The following is a 23,169-nucleotide window of genomic DNA, read 5'->3' on the forward strand; positions in this document are numbered from 1 at the left end:
TAACAAGTATTAGTGACTTAACCGAGATTATCTGATTGATGTCGCTGTCCACTAGCGAATTTCTCAAATATATGTATATATATATATATATATATATATATATACATATATATTTTCTATCAACCACAATACACTTTAATTCTAAGACATCAACATCGAGAGACACGAGGAGGCCAACATGCAGATACTGAAACGTGGTACAGCCAAGGACTCGAACCTGCGCCAGAACGTGACAATTGTTAGTGATTTAACCTATGGCACAATCGGTTAAGTCACTAATACTTGTTACGTGAGAGCGCAGGTTCGAGTACTTGGCTGTAACACGTTTCAATTTCTGCATGTTGGCCTCCTCGAGTCTCTCGATGTTGATGGCTTAGAATTAAAGCGTATTGTGGTTGATAAAAATGTACATCTGTTCACTGGGACCCTATTCAGTGTTGTAAATATATATATATAGCCTATATATGACATAAATTTTTGAAAGTAATAAGAAGATGTTTTGGAAAGAAATTAAGAGAGGAAGAGGAGGCGAATCAAGTAGAGAAGAAAAGGTAAAAGGTGCAGATGGAGAGATGATAATGGAAGAGAAGGCAGTAAGGGGAAGATGGGCAGAATATTTTAGGGAGTTGCTAAATGTGAAGGAGGATAGGAAGGGAAAGATAGCTGCAGTGGGAAATTCTAAGAAAATGACCGTGATGAGTGAGGAAAATGGAGAAGAAATAAGGATGAAGTGAAGGCAGTTGTTACGATGATGAAAGCAGGTAAGGCACCTGGTCTGGATAGATGCCATGGAGAATGTCTATAAAAAAAAAAAAAAAAAAAAAAAAAAAAAAAGGAGGTACAGTGATGGTGGACTGGCTGGTGAGGTTATTTAATGTTTGCTGGAGAGAGGGTAGAGTGCCGGAGGACTGGAGGAGTGCCTGTATAGTTCCACTTTACAAGGGAAAAGGGGACAAGTGTGAATGTAGTAGTTTCAGAGGGATTAGCTTGTTAAGTGTAGTTGGGAAGGCTTATGGGAGGATCTTGATTGAGAGGATTAGGAGAGAAACAGAGGGAGTAATTGGTGAGTAACAGTGTGGATTTAGGATGGGTAGAAGTTATGTAGATCAGATTTTTGTGGTAAGACAGATATGTGAGAAAGCTATAGGAAAAGGTAAGGATGTTTTTGGGGCTTTTATGGATCTGGAAAAGGCTTACGACAGGGTAGATAGAAAGGCACTGTGGGAGGTTTTGCGGATATACGGGATAGGAGGAAAGCTTCTAGGAGCTGTCAAGAGTTTTTATGAGGGTAGTAGAACTTGTGTCAGGATTAGAAATGGAGAGAGTGGTTCGAGGTAAAGGTGGGACTTCGTCAAGGATGCGTTATGTCGCCCTGGCTGTTCAACATATACATGGATGGGGTAGTGCGAGAGGTAAATGCAAGGGTGGTGGGTCAGGGATTGGAGATGGTTAAAGATAATGTAGAAAAGTGAGAGGTTAGCCAGCTGTTGTTTGCGGACGACACTGCGCTTGTGGCAGGATCGGAGGAGGGATTGAGGAAGTTGGTGACAGAGTTTGGGAGAGTGTGTGATAGAAGAAAGCTGAAGATAAATGTGGGTAAAAGTAAGGTGATGAGATGTACAAGGGGTGAAAGTGGCAGTAGTCTGGAAGTGAGCATTAAGGGAGAGCGACTGGAGGAAGTGAATAGTTTTAGATACTTGGGTGCAAATGTGGCAGGAAAAGGTGGAGTGGAGGTGGAGGTAGAATGTAGATTGAGAGAAGCGAGTAAATGCCTTGGTGGATTAAAAAGTGTAATGAGGAATAGACATCTGGGAATGGATGCTAAGAGGAGACTGTATGAAGGAGTGATTGTGCCAACAGCACTGTATGGGGCAGAAACATGGAACATAAAGAGAGGAAGAGAGAAGGAGTTTGAATGTGTTTGAGATGAGGTGTTTGAGAAGTATGATGGGGGTTACTAGGCTAGAGTGAGAAATGAGGAGGTGAGGAGGAGAACAGAGGTGGAAAGGGAGTTGGGAGATAGGGTTGATGAAAGAGTATTAGGATGGTTTGGACACATGGAAGGAATGAGTAAAGAAAGACTAGTAAAAGAGGTATGGAAGGCAGATGTGGAGGGAGTGAACATGAAGGGACGTCCTAGGATGAGGTGGATGGATGGGGTGAAGGGGGCTTTGGGGAAGAGGGGAATGTCTGTTGAGGAAGGACAGGAGAGGACAGAAGACAGGGGTGAGTGGAGAATGGTTGTATATGGATGATGTTGTGATGCATGAGGTGGAATGGGTGGGGGGATAGGGGGTGAGGTAGTATGTGTGAGCAAAATTTGACGCAGCCAGAAGGGATTTCTCCCCGTCTTCTCCTTTTATGCATGGAGGGACAGAGAGGGAGGGTCGCCGATTTAATGACGTGGCCTTGCTGTGGATGTGCTGTGTCTTGCGATACTGCTTCTGACCCAGGGCAGTGGACAAGGTGCAGGGATGACCCGTCATCCAGGAGGTGCTAAGATGAGAAGGAGGGTGGAGGGGTGTGGTGTGTATTCAGGGATGGAATGGGTGGGAATGATTTTATGCCTTTTCCTTTTTGGTTACCTCCCTTGTAAGGGGGAAAAAGCCTTGGTATATGTATATATATATACATATATGCCAGGGGACATGAGTCCCTTGTTTAGGAGCAGCTGTACCTGACTGTGGACATTCTAAATGCGGTTAAAAACACTTAATTTTATTGAAGGTGCTCTAGCATTGAGTGTTGGGTTGGTGTGGGTGGATGTTACTACAACTTTCCCTCAGGAGAAAAAAAATATGCACACAGTTCTAGAATCAAACCCGTGCATAATTCCATTGAGGGTAGATAAAATAATATGGCAGCCTATGCACTTTCTTTAATAGTCATGATGATCTAGTATGCAGAGCTAAGTATTCAATTTGTGGTCACACTGGATATAATTTTGTTCATTGCAAATAGCAATTATTTTCAAGTCACCATACGGGTGTTGACTATATCATGAGGCACACCAACACACTCCAGATAAATGTTGTTTTTTTTTGTCCAGTGGAACAGAGGGTGAGAGGCCCAATGAATTAGGTTACATCAGTGTATGTTCGGAGTTGCTGGGAACATCTCAGAAATAAATTTGTTAAAAGATTTATTTTGTAGATTGTGGAGGATTATCTATGAAGAGAGAATGAAAGAAGGATGGGATGTGGGTCAAAAGAAATGGAGACAGCGGAGAAAGAGGGAAATCTAGAGCGAGAGATTGAATGTGCAAGGAATGAGTAATGAAATTCCAGTTCCTGGTATCCTAGACTACATGGCACTTATGAAAATCTAAAGATGAGTAACCATGATACAGGAGAGACTGGGAGATATCAGAAAAGGGAAAACTTAAAGTGGGTTAATATTCTTTTACAAATGGCAACTTCTCTCCAAACCCCAAAAAGAATCCTGAGTGACTCTGGGCTGTAGGGGTATCACTCATCCTCATCATATTAAATGCATCAAACTTATATAGAGGATCATATATGGCAAAAGCCCCCTTGTGATGAAGGGTTACATTGCTTGGGTTGAAAGCAGTGCAGTGAGGTACAGTTCTCCCATAAAAGAACCTAAAGCCAAAGCAGATTGATCCATCCTAAAGTGACCCCCTCCCACCACCTCATCCATTCGTGTATGAAGGGGGAAAAAATGGCAATCAGCTATCTCTTTATCTACTTACAACTTCCATTTACCCCTTCCTTGTGCACTTCCCTCCCTGCTCAACAAACATCTCAAAGTCCTTTAACTATTTCATTCTCAGTCATCCTCTCTCCTAATTTTTGTTTTCCATTTTTACTATTTCCTTTCTGCTCGAACATCCAAAACTCCTTTCCCTCCATCCACCCATCTTATATTGTCCTTTTGATCTCTGGCAACTTTTTTTCCCCCCACTATTAGTACTTTCTCAAATCATTCTCCACATGTGCCCAAACCACTATTTTCGGGTTTACTTTACTCAACCAATTTCTTTCCAAATTCATTTTTTGCTTTGCCTCCACATTTCTCAATACCAGCACTTGAAACACCTTATGAATACAATATCCCAAGACAGACACAGACAGAAAGAGCTACTACATCTACAGTACACATTGAAAGGAAATGGGCAACATAAATACTGTATAAGTTTACATATTGCACAGTACTCTTAGATTGATCCAAAATTTATCTGGATCCTAGAAGGACCACTGGGGTAGGTGCCCACCAGCCCTCTGGTCAGGATGGTTGAGAGTGTGTGTGTGTGTGTGTGTGTGAGATAGAGAGTGGGGAGAGGGAGAGGGAGAAAGGAGGAAGAGAGAGCTGAAAGATATATAGCAGAGACTGACAAGAGAAAGAAGTGTGTGCATGGTGTGTGTGTGCTTGCACACACCCTCCTCCTGTTGATAGGAAGGTGGGATACAGGTGCAGCCTATGGACTTTGGTGTGTTTAGGAAGGCAGCTACTCTCTTTCTCTGTTGTATGTAATGTGTTGTTCTTTTAGCTGCAGATTGGGCAATCTTGCTGGGGGTGGCTCTCTAGCCAGGTGAGTAGTGTCCTAAAATGTGCTGTTCTGATGTACAGACAGCTGCCCCAGTGCCAGAGCTGGGCAACCACGGCCTCGGTGTAGTTTGTGACTACAGGCTTCCAGAGATCATCCTCTCTAATACCCGTTAGTAAAAGGAAGAATGATGTTATTGTTAGTTTAGGTAGTTGTTGTCGTTCCCTAGACTGTCTGTCCGAGCAGTCCCGTCTCCCCAAGGAAGGCCACAGCCGAAACTGGGTTTTCCCACAAATCCTTTATAGAGTGTATGTTGTGTTGTTTGCGTGCATGATTGTGTATAATGCAGTCTTCCATTATGTGTTGTATGGTATGGGGTGAAGTGTTACATCCTGGGCAGCTGTTCACAACACGGTCGTCCAGCCTCTTCTGGTAGCTTAGAAGTGCTGGGTGGTGACCGCATCGCAGTCTGGCCAAGTGGACTCTGTCCTTACGTGGGAGAGAGGATTCAGAAGGGTGGATATCAGGGGGTCTGGCATGCAGCAGTGTGTTGTCTTTCAGTGTGTTAATGGAGCGGTGAGTGATATGATTATGAATATGTTTCCGGAGGCTGGTATTTGGTGGTTGTGGAGGAAGAGAAGAGAGTATCTGTGTGTAATAAAGGTCTATGGGTGTAGTTTTAATGTTTCTTGGTGTGTGTGGGTGTTCTGCTATGTAGTGTAGCGGGTGTGATGTGTTTGTGGTGGCTGCAGCAAGTGTTTGTGTGCCTCTCATGTCGAGGTGGTCCTTGACTTTGAGGACTTTTGTTTCATGGTGTAAATGGTCTGTAGGTGATGTATTTGTGCAGCCTGTAATTGTTTTTAGGGCTTTGTTTTGTATGATTTGAAGGGTGTTGTGGTGTGTCTCACTGAGATTAGGAGCCCATGCAGGACTCGCATAATTCATCACTGAGCGTATGCATTGTTTGTATATTGTTATATTAGTTTCTTTGTTTTGTCCAAATGTTGTTCCAGTGATTGACTTAAGTGCGTTAAGTCTAGGTGTGCATTTGTTTTTTATGTTTGTGAGGTGTTGTTTGAAAGACATGGATGTATCGTATGTTACACCAAGAATTTTCGGTGTGTTTGTGTGTGGTATTAGAGTGTTGTTGATGTAGAGATGAGGTATGTATTTGTGTTCTTTTGTCCAGTTGGTGAGAAGTGTTGCTGTAGATTTGGTTGGAGCTATTTTGAGTCTGTTTGTGATGAACCATGTGTTGAGTGTGTCAAGGTAAGGCTGGATTATTTCTGCAGCTTTGTCTGTGTTACGATGTGTGCATGTGATTGTTATGTCGTCTGCGTAGGAAGAGATTAGTATTTCTGAGGTGTCTGGCGTGGGTAAGTCATGCATGTATAGATTAAATAATGTGGTGGATAGAACTGAGCCCTGTGATGTTATTGTTAGTTTAGGTAGTTGTTGTCGTTCCCTAGACTGTCTGTCCGAGCAGTCCCGTCTCCCTAAGGAATGCTACAGCCGAAACTGGGTTTTCCCACAAATCCTTTAGAGAATGTATGTTGTGCTGTTTGCGTGCATGATTGTGTATAATGCAGTCTTCCATTGTGTGTTGTATGGTATGGGGTGAAGTGTTACATCCTGGGCAGCTGTTCACAATGCGGTCATCCAGCCTCTTCTGGTAGCTTAGAAGTGCTGGGTGGTGGCCGCACCACAGTCTGGCCAAGTGGACTCTGTCCTTTCGTGGGAGAGAGGATTCAGAAGGGTGGATATCAAGGGGTCTGGCATGCAGCAGTGTGTTAATGGAGCGGTGAGTGATATGATTATGAATATGTTTCCGGAGGCTGGTATTTGGTGGTTGTGGAGGAAAAGAAGAGAGTATTTGTGCATAATAAAGGTCTTTGGGTGTTGTTTTAATGTTTCTTGGTGTGTGTGTGGGTGTTCTGCTATGTAGTGTAGCGGGTGTGATGTGTTTGTGGTGGCTGCGGCAAGTGTTTGTGTGCCTCTCATGTCGAGGTGGTCCTTAACTTTGAGGACTTTTGTTTCATGGTGTAAATGGTCTGTTGGTGTTGTATTTGTGCAGCCTGTAATTGTTTTTAGGGCTTTGTTTTGTATGATTTGAAGGGTGTTGTGGTGTGTCTCACCGAGATTAGGAGCCCATGCAGGACTCGCATAATTCAACACTGAGCGTATGCATTGTTTGTATATTGTTATATTAGTTTCTTTGTTTTGTCCAAATGTCGTTCCAGTGATTGACTTTCGTGCGTTAAGTCTAGGTGTGCATTTGTTTTTTATGTTTGTGATGTGTTGTTTGAAAGACATGGATGTATTGTATGTTACACCAAGAATTTTTGGTGTGTTTGTGTGTGGTATTAGAGTGTTGTTGATGTAGAGATGAGGTATGTATTTGTGTTCTTTTGTCCAGTTGGTGAGAAGTGTTGCTGTAGATTTGGTTGGAGCTATTTTGAGTCTGTTTGTGATGAACCATGTGTTGAGTGTATTAAGGTATGGCTGGATTATTTCTGCAGCTTTGTCTGTGTTACGATGTGTGCATGTGATTGTTATTGTTAGGTCCTGGAGCTGCAGCGTCTACGTCGTGGGACCACCCCCCAACCCCAAGAGTTGGGGGCCAAACAGCAGCAACCACCCTTGGCCATCAGCTCTACGCAGGTGGCACCGATCCCCAAGGTTAGGTAGTTGGTGGATATTGTGATAGTGTCTGAATATATTGCTGGTCAGTTATTTGCTACCACAATTCCTTGGTGAGAGTTAATCCTAGGGGCACTAAGTAGAGGTGGTAACCATCAATTGGCTCAATCAAGTCTGCCATACACACCATCACAAACTACAGCACATTTGGGGTGGACAATTTCCTTTGTAACTATGTTAAATCCACTGACTGGGGTACCCAGCAATGACATCACCTACATACACTGAAACACGTGGTTTTCGTTGAATGATATTACATGAAATGCCTGAAAATTCATTTATTACATATTAATTACAATAATTATTTACAACAAATGCAACACTGAAAGAAAAGTCCAGACTACCACCATTTGGCAAACTGGGCTGTTGAGGGTCTGACCTTGCACACACAGGCACTATGAAGTGCTGCAACAATGGCACATCACAGCACCAAACATTGGCAGGCTGACAAACTGGAAAGTTATGGCATACCATATCACCCTTTGCTACAAGGATACCCTTTACACAGATTTAACCCTGGCCAAAGCCAGAGGATTTTCTTCAGTTTAGGGAGTGATGGCACTGTAGCAACAGGGTTCAGACTCCCCGCTAACCCCATCACTACTGACACCCTCAACAGATTTCAAGCTTGTGGGATGACAATGTGTCACTGGGGTTAACGGTATACAGTTACATGCCACAGCTGACCATGGCATACCTCACCTGATACTTTTGGTCATGGTATATTTTGAGTAAATAATAGTATACCATGGTAAACCATACTAAAAACAAAGCTGTGCTATGTCAGCCAGCCCTTGTATGTTACAATTTACCACAGCATATACTGGTGTATGCTGATACAGCACACCACAGATTCAACGATCAAGCCTTGGCATGCCAAGGAGACACTGCCATTAGAATGCATCCAAGACTAGCACAAATATCATACCATTAGGAGAGTCTGGTATGTTATATCACCCAACCATCACAGTTTGGTACAATGAATACCATCATCATAAACTGATACATCATGGCACACATACATACAAAACACATCCTGGGAGTTAGAATAACTCAGGATCATGTTTTCCAACAATTTGGACTCATTCCTGTCAGATCCACACAATGCAACAAGTCAATCCAATTAGTGTATATGGGATGCAATGAGTTAGGCTCATTTCAGTATAATTTACACACACACACTACATGATCATCAGACAACAGTGTGTCAATGTGTACCATCATCTGGTAATGGTTGATTCTATTGTACCAACACTGGAACCTACTACTGCAGTACATGACTGCCTTCCACACCACTTGGGCTCCATCCTCCTCCTTCACAACTCCCACATTGCACAACTTTGAATACACACTAAATATAAAGAAAAAATCAACAACAACAATAACAATAAATCTCAACTTTTGTCTGTAACACTATCAATTTGCTCAGTGTCAGTTCTTGGAATGTACAATGAGGTCCATGATGAGTTGAATCTAAAGATGAAGGAGGAGGTTTGCCCCCCTCCCTCCCTCCCCTCCCCACCAACCCTAAACACAACCTCATAGTCCAAATTGTGGCAGCCAGGATCGGCCAAGTGATCTACACCTGACCTATCCAAACTAAACCATTGTGCTTGTGGCTTAATATATCCTTAGAGCATTACAACCTGTATAACAGATTTTGCTCTACCTACATACATGCAGCACATTCATACACGTTCATGTGTGAATATGTATGTGTGTGTGAGTGTGAATGTATATTTTTTGTTTTTCATAAGGCCTATTGGCTCTTTTGTCTTGCTTGATGACTGCTGCATAGTCAGCAAATGTTGGGAGTGTGGCATCATGTGTGTTCCCGAAATATGAGGGGTGAGTAACATTAAGCAAAAGAATAGGGTGCATTATGCGGGGTTCATGGACTTGGAGAAAGAGAATAACAGGTCTGAATGAAGTGCTGTAATGTACACTCATCCTTCAATTTGATGGAAAAAAAGATGGAGAACATTGGTCAGCCATATAATCAATTCAACATATTTACTGCAATTTAATATCAGACTTGAGGGATTGTGAATTTTTTTTCTTGATTTGCTGTTATTATTTAGTGGGAGGGGACTCAGGAATTTACACCAACTCGGTGAATTTTGTATGTTGCCTCCAAATTACATTATATGGAGGTCCGTTAAATTGTGGGCTGAGTAAACTGGGGGTTTATTGAGTGTTTTTTATTATTATTTTTTTATATAGATATTTTTTATTAATATTATTAATAAAAAAAATTTAACGTACATCGTGGTGGTGTTCATGTATTTTTTCCCTAATTGAGACTGATTGTATATCTATGCGTTGTCACTTGTTTGAATTCTTCTGGTGGGAGACTGGATGCCTGCATGCACTCATATTACATGTCCTTGCTGGGACTGTTTAATCTTTCCAAACATGTGTATAGTTGTGTGCATGTGTGGGTGTGTGCATTTTATGCATGCACACACACAAATATATGTACATGTATCAATTATACAGTACATACATATAGTCACATACTGGGCAGTCTAAACAAATGGTAACAGGGGGCAAACAAACATATGTATTCAATATTTCAAGATTAATCCCAAGACATACTTCCATTCCATACAGAAAGATATGTAAAATGGTATATCCAGTAGTCATTCATGCTGTGCATAACAATAAATAGGATTTGCACGCATCTGTTACCATGTGCAAGACAGCCCTGTGTATAAATGGCTGTCTGGCTCTACCTCTAGGGAAGAATCAAAAAGTTTAGGTTGCACAAAGAGAAAATGCTTCCACATGAGTCGGGATCAACCGACCATTTTGGGACATGGACTACGGGCTCCTCTAACCCAGGAGTCAGCATCGGGAGTAAAGCTTAACTTTGGTTTGTACACAATCAATAGAAGCAGGATCTAATCAGAACACCTAAGGATTTGTATAGTTTGCTAAGAGATCACAGAGTATTGACACATCCCCCTGTCCCAACTAGATAAGATGGGAGTGTGGAGTTAATGTTGTTGCTGCTGTAGCTGTAGCTGCGGGTGCCAGGCCCCATGCTGGCCGCCTCTACTCTACTCCCCAAATTCTAAGTGTATCTGCCCACCTTCATCCTCATCCTGGAAAAGACAGAGAAATAATTACAAATGTGTGTATCTATATAGTTGTGTTTATCTAACTAGTATATGGGGAGCTGTACTCATGGAGTCCTGTCTCTTTGCTTTAAATTAATTTATGGAAGCAAGATAAAAGGGAATACAGATGGGTGGAGGTTGAATGTATATCCCTAGGCTAGCAAAATAAATTTCAGTCTATGACAAAGAGACGGGACCCCATTAGCACAATCCCAACCCCACCCAATGTGCCGCAATAAAGTCAACAAACAAACACATGCACTCTAAGTACTTATGCTTTCACTGGTGTCATAAAAACAAAGAAGTGCTTACAAAATACTTACATCAAACCCAAAGCAAGTTTCCATTTCTTTCTGTGTTTCCTTCTTCACTTCTTCACTAATTTCAGATTTAAGTTCAGCAGCCTTCTTGTGACCCAGTGTTAACAATGTCCCAGTTGCATCTGTAAATGTGGGAAAATATGAACCTCTTCAATATTGTTACTGTGTGGTTTCCAATCAGAAGGTTTACATCAACTATTTTAATTTCCCAAACCTAATAAATTCATATTAGGTTCACTCAACAGACTACAGTATTAGTCAAGTTTAATGTCATTGATTTTTAGTTTTACCTATAGTATCTCCAGTAATAGTTTCAGGTACAATAAGTGGTGAGGAATTCAGCACTCCAGACACACCAGCAAGAGCAGATTCACTGACTGGCAAACCATCAGACATCATGACCTGGTTTTCACCATCCTGGAGGGAAATATGTGGAAAATAGGTAAGGTGCACCATCTAACAGCTAACATCAATGGGAACAGGGGAAGAAGCCTTAGGTATATAGAATGAATAGATACTAACCGCTACTTAGCCCCATCTTCCCTCCCTACTTGATGTTATTTACAAAGCTATGGATTTATTATTCTCATCTCCTATCATCTATTCTCTCACTGTCAAAATCTAGGTACATCCAAAGCACGGAAAAAAAAAAAAAAAGTAGATTTAAAGAATTATAGTAGGTTAATTTTCTATGAAAGGATGCTTTGTCTGTTGACTTAAGAAATCAGTAATTATCACTTAATATCAAACATTTCAAAACTTGTACATACATATACCAATGGCTTTTCCCCCTTACAAGGGAGGTAGCCAAAATCAAAGGTATATATCCACTCCTACCCATTTCATCCCCACATACTCCACTCCCTTTCACCACCCGTCTTTTTTTTTTTCTTTTTCTTTCTTTCTTTCTTGTTTGCTTGCTCCTGGATGACAGGCCATGACTGCCTCTTGGCCACTGCTCTGGGCCAAAAACAAAGCAGCAAGACACAAAACATCCACAGCCAGGCAGCTTCATTTAATCCACATCCCTCCCTCTCCATTCCCCCGTATAAATAATAATAATAATACATACATATACCAAGGCTTTTTCCCCCCTTACAAGGGAGGTAGCCAAAAAGGAAAAGGCATAAAATAATTCCCACCCATTCCATCCCTGAATACACTCCACACCCCTCCACCCTCCCTCTCATCTTCGCACCTCCTGGATGACGGGTCATCCCTGCACCTTGTCCACTGCCCTGGGTCAGAAGCAGTATCGCAAGACACAGCACATCCACAGCAGGGCCGCTTCATTAAATCGGCGACCCTCCCTCTCCGTCCCCCCATGCATAAAAGGAGAAGACAGTGAGAAATCCCTTTGGGCTGCATCAAAATTTGCTCACACATATTACCTCACCCCCTATCCCCCCACCCATTCCACCTCATGCATCACAACATCATCCATATACAACCATTCTCCATTCACCCGTCTTCTGTCCTCTCCCGTCCTTCCTCAATAGACATTCCCCTCTTCCCCAAAGCTCCTTTCACCCCATCCATCCACCTCATCCTAGGACATCCCTTCATGTTCACTCCCTCCACATCTGTCTTCCATACCTCTTTTACTAGTCTTTCTACACTCATTCTTTCCATGTGTCCAAACCATCCTAATACTCTTTCATTAACCCTATCTCCCAACTCCCTTTCCACCTCTGTTCTCCTCCTCACCTCCTCATTTCTCACTCTATCTAGCCTAGTAACCCCCATCATACTTATCAGACACCTCATCTCAAACACATTCAAACTCCTTCTTTCTTCCTCTCTTATGTTCCATGTTTCTGCCCCATATAGTGCTGTTGGCACAATCACTCCTTCATATAGTCTCCTCTTAGCATCCATTCCCAAATGTCTATTCCTCATTACACTTTTTAATCCACCAAGGCATTTACTTGCTTCTCTCAATCTACATTCTACCTCCACCTTCACTCCACCTTTTCCTGCCACATTTGCACCCAAGTATCTAAAACTATTCACTTCCTCCAGTCGCTCTCCCTTAATGCTCACTTCCAGACTACTGCCACTTTCACCCCTTGTACATCTCATCACCTTACTTTTACCCACATACATCTTCAGCTTTATTCTATCACACGCTCTCCCAAACTCTGTCACCAACTTCCTCAATCCCTCCTCCGATTCTGCCACAAGTGCAGTGTCGTCCGCAAACAACAGCTGGCTCATCTTCCACTTTTCTCCATTTTCTTTAACCATCTCCAATCCCTGACCCACTACCTTTGCATTTACCTCTCGCACTACCCCATCCATGTATAAGTTGAACAGTCAGGGTGACATAACGCATCCTTGACGAAGTCCCACCTTTACCTCGAACCACTCACTCTCTCCATTTCTAATCCTGACACAAGTTCTACTACCCTCATAAAAACTCTTGACAGCTCCTAGAAGCTTTCCTCCTATCCCGTATATCCTCAAAACCTCCCACAGTGCCTTTCTATCTACCCTGTCATAAGCCTTTTCCAGGTCCATAAAGGCCCAAAAAACATCCTTCCCCTTTCCTATAGCTTTCTCACATATCTGTCTTACCACAAAAATCTGATCTACACAACCTCTACCCGTCCTAAATCCACACTGTTCCTCACCAATTACTCCCTCTGTTCCTTTCCTAATCCTCTCAATCAAAATCCTCCCATAAGCCTTCCCAACTACACTTAACAAACTAATCCCTCTGAAACTACTACATTCACACTTGTCCCCTTTTCCTTTGTAAAGTGGAACTATACAGGCACTCCTCCAGTCCTCCGGCACTCTACCCTCTCTCCAGCAAACATTAAATAACCTCACCAGTCAGTCCACCATCACTGTACCTCCTTTTTTTTTTTAGACATTCTGCATGGCATCCATCCAGACCAGGTGCCTTACCTGCTTTCATCATCTTAACAACTGCCTTCACTTCACCCTTCCTTATTTCTCCTCCATTTTCCTCACTCATCACTCTCATTTTCTTAGAATTTCCCACTGCAGCTATCTTTCCCTCCCTATCCTCCTTCACATTTAGCAACTCCCTAAAATATTCTGCCCATCTTCCCCTTACTGCCTTCTCTTCCATTATCATCTCTCCATCTGCACCTTTTACCTTTTCTTCTCTACTTGATTCGCCTCCTCTTCCTCTCTTAATTTCTTTCCAAAACATCTTCTTATTACTTTCAAAATTTTCTGTCATACTCTTACCCCATTTCACATCTGCTCTCCTCTTTGCCTCCTTTACCTTTTGCTTTACTTCTTTTCTTTTCTTTGTACCTCTCATATGACTCCCTCGTCCTATTTTGTAACCAATCTGTGAAAGCTCTCTTCTTCTCTTCTACAACCTTCTTTGTTTCCTCATCCCACCATTCACTACCCTTTCTTCTAATTCCTCCTGTCCTTCTTGTTCCACACACCATCTTTGCACACTTTGTGACTCCCTCCTTGAACCATCCCCATTCCTCCTTCACACCTAGCTCTACTCTATCCTTCACTCCCTCCCACTCCTCCTTCAGCTTCTTCTTGTACTCCTCCTTTTCCTTTAAAGAGTTCACTCTAAGCACCTCCCTACCTTTTGTCCCTTTCCTCTTCCTCCATCTATCCTCCACTCTCAACTTACCTTCCACCAAAAAATGATCTGATATTCCTCCACCCTCTCCCCTTAACACATGTACATCCTTAACTCTCCCTATCATAATCCTATTTACCACTACATAGTACATTAACGCTCTATCTACCACCCTCTCCCATGTGTACTTATGCTTGATTTTCTTCCAAAACACTGTATTTACTATCAACTCTCTAGACACATTTCCACCATCAACTCTCCACAACAATTCTATCCTGGAACTCCACATTTCCCAACCACTCCATCAATTGGATCATTTCCTACCCTAGCATTAAGGTCTCCCAGTACTATTACATTAATATTTCTCCCTAAATCCTCTATGCACTCATTTAAATCTATCCAAAAAGCCTCCCTTTCTTCTACGCTCTTCTCACTGCCAGGCCCATATGCACTTACAAAAACCCACATCTCCTTTGCCAGTTTCACCTTCATCCACATTATCCTTGAGGAAACCTCCTTCCACTCCACTACACGTTTACCTATCTCTTCACTTACTAGTATGGCCACCTCTTCCCTTCCTCGCCCTCTCTTCACTCCTGACAACCTCCCACTTACACTCCCAAACTTACACTTGCCCTTCCCTTTCAGCTTAGTTTCACTCAAAGCCAACACATCCATCTTTCTTCTCACAAACATACTACCTATCTCTTCCCTTTTACTGTCATCTGTACCACATCCACGCACATTAAAAGACCCAAACCTTAGGGTGCTGGTCGGAAAACTCCCAGACCCTCTTATGCCTTTGCTTTTTCTTTTAGGAATGTCCCCTGTGGGGCTACAAGAAGGATGCCTAGTCCCAATCCCCGTCCCTTTCTTCTCGCCTCTTACGATCCAAGTGGAAATACTTGGTGGCAGTATTCTTTTCCCCCACCACAGGGAAGGTAGGCAAAAAAGGAAATGAATATTCAGAGAAATTGTACAAGACAGTAACAAGGGGTTGGGGGACAGCATAACAGAGGGACAGTCATAGTATAAAAGTGTCATAATTTCTCTATGAACAGTTTTTTCCTCTGTCACAGCCAAAATGATGTGTGGCTCTGGTCCGTAGGGGCGCCCCATATAGAACCTAAAGTATCAACTGCATGGCACTTTGCTACAATAACATGCAGCCAGTACCCCAGACGTAAAAAAAAAAAAAAAAAAAAAAAAAAAAAAAAAACTTTGTTTAATCCGCATCCCTCCCTCCCCTTGTATAAAAAAAAAAACATTCACATACTCCCCACCCCACCTACTCTCTTCCATGCATCACATTCATGCACAACCATTCTCCACTCACCCCTATCTTCTGTCATATCCCTTCCTTCCTCAACACATTCCCCTCTTTCCCAATGCCCCTTTTACATCGTCCATCCATATAATCCTTGGTCGCATCCTCATGTTCACTCATTCCACCTCTGTCTTCCATACCTCTTTTACTAATTTTTCTTCACTCATTCTGTGTCCAAACCATCCTAATACTCTTTCATCAACCCTATCTACCAACTCCCTTTCCAGCCCTGATCTCGTTTCTCACTCTATCCCACTTAATAACCCTACCATACTCCTCAGGTATTTCATCTCAAACACATTTAAACTCTTCCTCTCTTATGTTCCATGTTTCTGCCCCCACATAGTGCTGTCAACACAATATCAATCCATCATACAACCTCCTCTTAGCATCCATTCCCAGATGTCTATTTCTCATTACACTTTTCAATCCAACACGGCATTTACTCACTTCTCTCAATCTACATTCTACCTCCAACTCCACTCCTCCCTTTCCTGCCATATTCGCACCCAAGTATCTAAAACTATTCACTTCCTCCAGTCTTTTACCCTTACCCACTTCACTACGGGACTTAAATCTCGCAGGCAGCAGCCACTGCCAGCCGTAATAATACTCGCATCATAAAATATAGTCACGGCTTATAGCGATCATTCTCTCTTTCACCCGTGAATTTTGAAAACCACAGAGAATGGGATTAAGAGCAGATTAGGGAGAATGTAAAAACACAGGGGCGACTACAATAAATATAATCAAGACGCCGATATGGCAGCATCGCGAATCCACTTGCTCCTCATGACGCCTACGTGTGCGGCACCGTATGGAAGGGGTTAATGCTCACTTCCAGCCTGCTGACACTCTCTCCCCTTGTACATCTCATCACCTTACTTTTACCCACATTTATCTTCAGCTTCCTTCTTTCACACACCTCAAACTCTGTCACTAATTTCCTCAATCTCTCCTCTGATCCTGCTACAAGTGCAGTGTCGTCAGCAAACAACAACCGGCTCACCTTCTACTTTTCTCCATTTTCTTTAATCATCTCCAACCCCTGACCCACTACCCTTGCATTCACCACTCGCACCACCCTATCCATGTAAAGATTGAACAGCCAGGGTGACATAACACATCCCTGACGAAGTCCCAGCTTTACCTCTAACCATTCACTCTCTCCATTTCTAATCCTAACACAAGCTCTACTACTCTCGTAAAAACTCTTGACTGCTCTTAACAGCTTTCCTCCTATCCTATATATCTGCAATACCTCCTGTCTACCCTGTCATAAGCCTTTTCCACATCCATAAAAGCCCAAAAAACATCCTTAACTTTCCCTATAGCTTCCTCACATATCTGTCTTACCACAAAAATCTGATCTACACAACCTCTACCTGTCTTAAACCAACACTGCTCCTCACCAATTACTCCTTCTGTTCCTCTCCTAATCCTCTCAATCAAGACCCTCCCATATGCCTTCCCAACTACACTTCACAAGCTGATCCCTCTGAAACTACTACACTCACACTTGTCCGCCTTTCCCTTGTAAAGTGGAACAATACAGGCACTCCTCCAGTCCTCCGGCACTCTACCCTCTCTTAAACAAACATTAAATAATCTCACCAGCCAGTCCACCATAACTGTACCTCCTTTCTTCAGACATTCTGCATGGCATCCATTCAGACCAGGTGCCTTACCTGCTCTCAGGATCTTAACAGCTGCTTTCACTTCATCGTTCCCTATTTTTCCTCCATTTTCCACACTCATCACTCTCATTTTTTTAGTGCTTCCCACTGCAACTACCTTTCCCTCCGTATACTCCTTCACATTTAGCAACAAAATACTCTGCCCACCTTCCTCTCACTGCCTTCTCTTTCATTAACATCTCTCCATCTGCACCTTTTATATTTTCTTCTCTACTTTCCAAAACATCTTTTTATTGCTTTCAAAATTTTCTGTCATACTCTTACCCTATTTCACATCTGCTCTCCTCTTTGCTTCCTTTATCTTATGCTTAACTTCCCTTCTCTTTACTTTGTACCTCTCATACGATTCCCTTGTCCTAAACTGTAGCCAATCTATGAATGCCTGCTTCTTCTCTTCTACACCTTTCTTTGGTTCCTCATCCCACCACTCACTACCCTTCCTTCTATTTCCTCCCGCCCTCCTTGTTCCACACACCACCCTTGTACACCTTATGACTCCCTCCTTGAACCATCCCCATTCCTCCTCCACTCCTAGTTCTACTCTATCCTTTACTCCCTCCCACTCCTCTTTCAGGAGTGTAATAAAGGAAAAAAGGAAAATAAAATAAACTTGGATTATAGCTAGTAACCAACGCAAGGGAGATGCACCAACCCATCCTAGCCATGCCCACACAGCACAACATTTCTTCCTTAAGTGAATTATGGGTCAATCCATTGGCTACTGCTGATTACCTAGGAGCTATGGGTCTCCTGCAAGAGATCTTGGGCAATAGATTGACATATTAAAAGGCCTTTTTGCCCTTACAGTGGGGTTGGCCAAGTTAACCACTTCACTACGGGACTTAAATCTCGCGGGCAGCAGCCAATGCCAGCCGTACAACATGTCGTAATAATACTCGCATTATAAAATATAGTCACCGCTTATATCGATCATTCTCTCTTTCACCCAAGAATTTTGAAAACCACAGAGAATGGGATTTAGGGCACATTCAGGAGAATGTAAAAACACAGGGGCGACTACAATAAATATAATCAAGACGCCGATATGGCAGCATCGCAAATCCACTTGCTCCTCATGACGCCTACGTGTGCGGCACTGTATAGAAGGGGTTAAAGCACACACCCATCCTGCAATCAATTGTCACCATTCCCTTTTAAGTACTTTGTGGATGAAGGGTTATCCTGTCCTCTACCACACCACTTGGGTCAAAGGAAATTCAATGCAGTGAAACACAGCATAGCATTACCACAGTAGGGGCCAACAGCAAGAGCTGGATTACCCCCTCCCCCCATCCTTCATTACACACTTCCACTGGCCCACCCTCCACCACCATCCATCCATATACCAAGGGCTTTCTCCCCCTTACATGGGAGGTAACCAAAGTCAAAGGCATACATTCCCACCCATTTTATCCCCACATAATCCACTCCCATTCACCACCCTCCCTCCTTCTTTTCTTTGCTCCTCCCAAATGATAGGTCATCCCTGCATCTCACCCACTGCCCTGGGTCAGAAGCAATGCAGCAAGACGCACCACATCCACAGCAAGGTCGCTTCATTTAACCCCTTCCATACGGTGCCGCATACGTAGGCGTCATGAGGAGCAAGTGGATACGCGAGGCTGCCATATCGGCATCTTGATTATATTTATTGTAGTTGCCCCTCAGTAATGACATACTCTCTAAACTGTCTGTAATCACATTTTCTATGGTTATCAAAATTCACGGGTGAAAGAGAGAATGATCGATATAAGCGGTGACTATATTTCATGATGCGAGTATTATTACGACACGTCGTACGGCTGGCATCGGCTGCTGCCTGCGAGATTTAAGGCCCGTACTGAAGAGGTTAATCAGTGACATCCTCCCTCTCTGTTCCCTCATGCAGAAAAAGAGAAGATGGGGGAGAAATCCCTTTGGACTGTGTCAAAATATCATTCACTCATACTCCCTCACTCCCCATTCCCCACCCACTCCCTTCCATACATCACAGCATCATCCATATACAACCATTCTCCACTCACCCCTATCTTCTGTTGTCTCCCTTCCTTCCTCAACAGACATTTTCCTCTTTCCCAATGGCCCCTTTACCCCATCCATCCATTTCATCCTTGGTTGCCCCATAATGTTCACTCCATCCACCTCTGCCTTCCATACCTTTTTTACTCATTTTCCTTCACTCATTCTTTCTATGTGTCCAACCCATCCCAATACTCTTTTATCAACCCTATTTTCCAACTCCCTTTCCATCCCCACTCTCCTCCTCATTGCTCACTCTATCCAGCCTAGTAACCCCTACCATACTTCTCAGGCATTTCATCTCAAACATAAATTCTTCCTCTCTCATGTTCCATGTTTCTGCCCCAAAGAATGCTGTCAGCACAATCACCCCTTCATAATATCTCCTCTTAGCATCCATTTCCAAATGTTTATTTCTCATTACACTTTTTAATCTCTCAAGGTATTTACTTGCTTCTCTCAATCTACATTCTACCTCCATCTCCACTCCCTTTCCTGGTGCATTCACCACCAAGTATCCAAAGCTATCCACTTCCTCCAGCCTCCCTCCCTCAACACTCACCTCCAATCTGCTGCCACCCCCTCCCCCTGTACATCTAATGACCTTACTTTCATCCACAATTATCTTCAACCCGAACCCCCCTGGCACACCTTCCCAACTCCGTCACCAACCTCCCTAATTCTGCCACACAGCGTTATCAGCAAACAACAACCAGCTCATCTCCCATTCCCCTCACCTTCTTCAACCATCTCCAATTCCTAGCCTACCACCCTTGCATCCATCCATCCACTTTAACCCCTTCCATACGGTGCCGCACACGTAGGCGTCATGAGGAGCAAGTGGATTCGCGATGCTGCCATATCGGCGTCTTGATTATATTTATTGTAGTCGCCCCTGTGTTTTTACATTCTCCCAAATCTGCTCTTAATCCCATTCTCTGTGGTTTTCAAAATTCACGGGTGAAAGAGAGAACGATCGATATAAGCGGAGACTATATTTTATGATGCGAGTATTATTACGACACGTCGTACGGCTGGCATTGGCTGCTGCCCGCGAGATTTAAGTCCCGTAGTGAAGTGGTTAATATACATAGCTCCAAAGTAATTAGTAATGACCAACAGACAGGCTCATAGGTCATTTATGGAAGAAATACTATATTGTCTAAGAATAGCTAAAGTGGGGCAATATGAGGTGTTCAGTGTACTCTGTGTGCAGCTGCATCAAGAGCAGTTTGACTCTGAATTGGTAGTCTTTGAGCTGAATGATCTACTTGCTCATGTTCACAAGAAATAAACACAACTAGTTTCTACTCCCACACTCACCAAATGTACAACAATACCCACCTGCAACTGTATGACCTCCAGGACAACATACTGATTACCATCTTGCCCTTCGACTGCCATGATCTCTTCCTCATCTACGTCCCCAGTATACACTTCCACCTGCTGTCCATTGATCAGCTGTAAACGTTTCTGCCGACCAATCTTGAGAGCTTGGGCCTTCTCCTGTGCCGATGCATCCGGGTCATGGATGGCCATGTGTCTAATTAGGTTACCTGGAGTGTAAATAAAATTGATTACTGTGATTGACAATTGCTACCGGGAAGAGTATTCCATACCCGAGCAGAGAAGTGTGAAAGGAAGAAAAACAGGGATACTTAATAACACCAGGCAGTTTGTAATCCATATATGGACATCTGCTGAGACCCCTTCCACCTTAAACAGGGTGGCCAAGTCAAAAGCATACACCCACCCTAGACCATTCATGTCCCTCTCATCTTACCACCTCATGAATGAAGGGTCATCCCTGTTCTCTGCCACACTGCTTGGGTCGGAAACATTACAGCAAGAAATATCACCACCACAGCAGGGCCTGACAGCCAGAGCTGGTTTACCCCCACAGCTTCATTACACGGCAACCCTCCTCATACATTTGTTAGTAGTATAGAGAAGACAAGAATTCCCTTTGGGCTGTGTCAATTTATCATCCCTTCAGAACCATTCTCCACTCACACCTAACTTGCACCTTTCTCTGCTTAATACATCCCCCTTTTATACAAGGCCACCTTTATCCCATTAATTTATCTTATTTTTGGTCTTACCCTGAAGTTCATTCCATCCACCTCTATTTTGCTAGTCTTTCTTTCTATGTCCCCAAACAATTCCAGTACTCTTGATCCACTTTACCTGCCAGGTTGTTTTCAACACTTGCTCTCTTCATTTCTCACTATAGCTATACTCATACCACCCACCATAACTATTAAACAGTTCATCTAACATTTAAATTCCTCCTTCCTGTCCCCCTTTGCTGAAAATAGTGATTAAGCTCCTGGTTGCATCACTTATGTAAACAATCATACATTTACCTACTGAAGGTACTATTTGTTTATAGACTATTCTAGCTAAAACAAAATTTTATTTAGCTTAGAGGTGTCCCTCTAAATGCTGGAGGGTCAATCTGATGATTTTATACAACTAGGTGTTCCATTACAATACTGGAGGGTTAATGCATCAAGATGGTGCCAAAGGAGCCCTTTCTTTACCTTTATGTCTGAAGGCCTTTCCACACTCTGGACACTCTTGGGTCTTCTCTCGTGGGGTTGGTGGGATGTAGCCAGGATTATGGTACAGGTTTTGGTGCCGTTTCAACAACTGTTTCTGTCTGAAAGCCTGCAAAATAAAAAATATTCTAACTTTTCACATGCCTTTTAACCTGTGAACAATGGCATTATTCCTCAAATTGAATAAAACTACTATCTGATATCAACCATAAACCTTTTCCACCACAGTTTTTTTTTTTCTTTTTTATTATTATTATTATTTGGCTACCTCCCTTGTAAGGGGAAAATGTCCTTGGTAGATACAGATAAATCTGTAAATGGCATCATCATAGCAAAGAAATTAACTCTATAGTTTTCAATCTTTCTCACGATGATACACACACTACCTTAACACTTCCAAAGTGATGATACACACACTACATTAATGCTTTCAAAGTGATACTTCATTTTTAATATGTTGCCTGAAAATAAGTTGATTTGATTGGGAGTCTAAGGGTAATGGTATACAAAACTGGGGTGGGGGTAGGACAAAGAGAGAAAACAAAGAGAGAAAGTAGGAGAAAGAGGGTGAGTGAGCAAGTGTATATGGGGGGATGGAGAGGGGGGTTGCCGTATTTATGAAGTGGCCTTGCTGTGGATGTGCTGTGTCTTGCAACACTGCTTCTGACCCAGGGCAGTGGACAGGATACAGGGATGACCCATCATCCAAGAGGTGCCAAGATAAGAGGGAGGGAGGAGGGTGGAGGGGAGTGGAACATATAGGAAATGGAATGGGTGGGAGTGGTTTCTATGCCTTTTTCTTTTTGGCTACCCCCCCGTATAGGGGGAAAACGTCTTTGGTATATGTCTGTATTCAAATTTCCCTGAACCTTGTGCCATCCCTGAAACTCACCAGGTCACACTGATCACACTGATAAGGTTTCTGTTCAGTGTGAATGAGCATGTGGGATTCCAAGTGCCGTGATGATATGGATGCGTACTGACAAAGGTCACACTTGAAACACTTCTCACCTTCATGAGTCTTGTTGTGTTGCTTGAATGTATACCTGTAAATGTTCCAAATTAATACACATTCATGGGTATTCAAATATAACTCAACCTAAAACAGTAATCATCAAATGGCCACAAGTATGTAACACTACATATAATCAAATGTTGTGAATTTGAAAACCTGCAGAATGACTTCGCTAACAATATTCTATGTTTCACTAGTGACAATTCAACAGTGTCTAATATTCACATAATTTTAACTTCTCTTATTTCATCATTCGACTTCTCAACATATGATGAAAAGGTAATATGACATTTGATTCAAAAGTCGTTTCTTACTCTA

The 23,169-nt window shown here is 42.7% G+C and overlaps 1 protein-coding gene across 1 annotated transcript in view; it reads right to left on the reverse strand.

Annotated features, from left to right (window-relative positions):
* Positions 1–7,470: 7,470 nt before the first annotated feature.
* The window catches only part of LOC143034394 (uncharacterized), a 32,546-nt gene continuing 16,847 nt past the window's right edge, over positions 7,471–23,169 (reverse strand). Inside the window, exons 10-15 of the mRNA XM_076200380.1 lie at positions 22,729–22,882; positions 21,819–21,945; positions 20,620–20,831; positions 10,940–11,066; positions 10,653–10,771; positions 7,471–10,314 (exon numbers count right to left, since the gene is read on the reverse strand). Of these exons, the coding sequence (XP_076056495.1) occupies positions 10,270–10,314; positions 10,653–10,771; positions 10,940–11,066; positions 20,620–20,831; positions 21,819–21,945; positions 22,729–22,882 (784 nt within the window). The 3' untranslated portion in view covers positions 7,471–10,269. The remainder of the gene's footprint in view (positions 10,315–10,652; positions 10,772–10,939; positions 11,067–20,619; positions 20,832–21,818; positions 21,946–22,728; positions 22,883–23,169) is intronic.

Source organism: Oratosquilla oratoria, chromosome 17 (genome assembly GCF_046742065.1).
Source record: "Oratosquilla oratoria isolate Oo_2021 chromosome 17, ASM4674206v1, whole genome shotgun sequence".
Taxonomy (NCBI): domain Eukaryota; kingdom Metazoa; phylum Arthropoda; class Malacostraca; order Stomatopoda; family Squillidae; genus Oratosquilla; species Oratosquilla oratoria.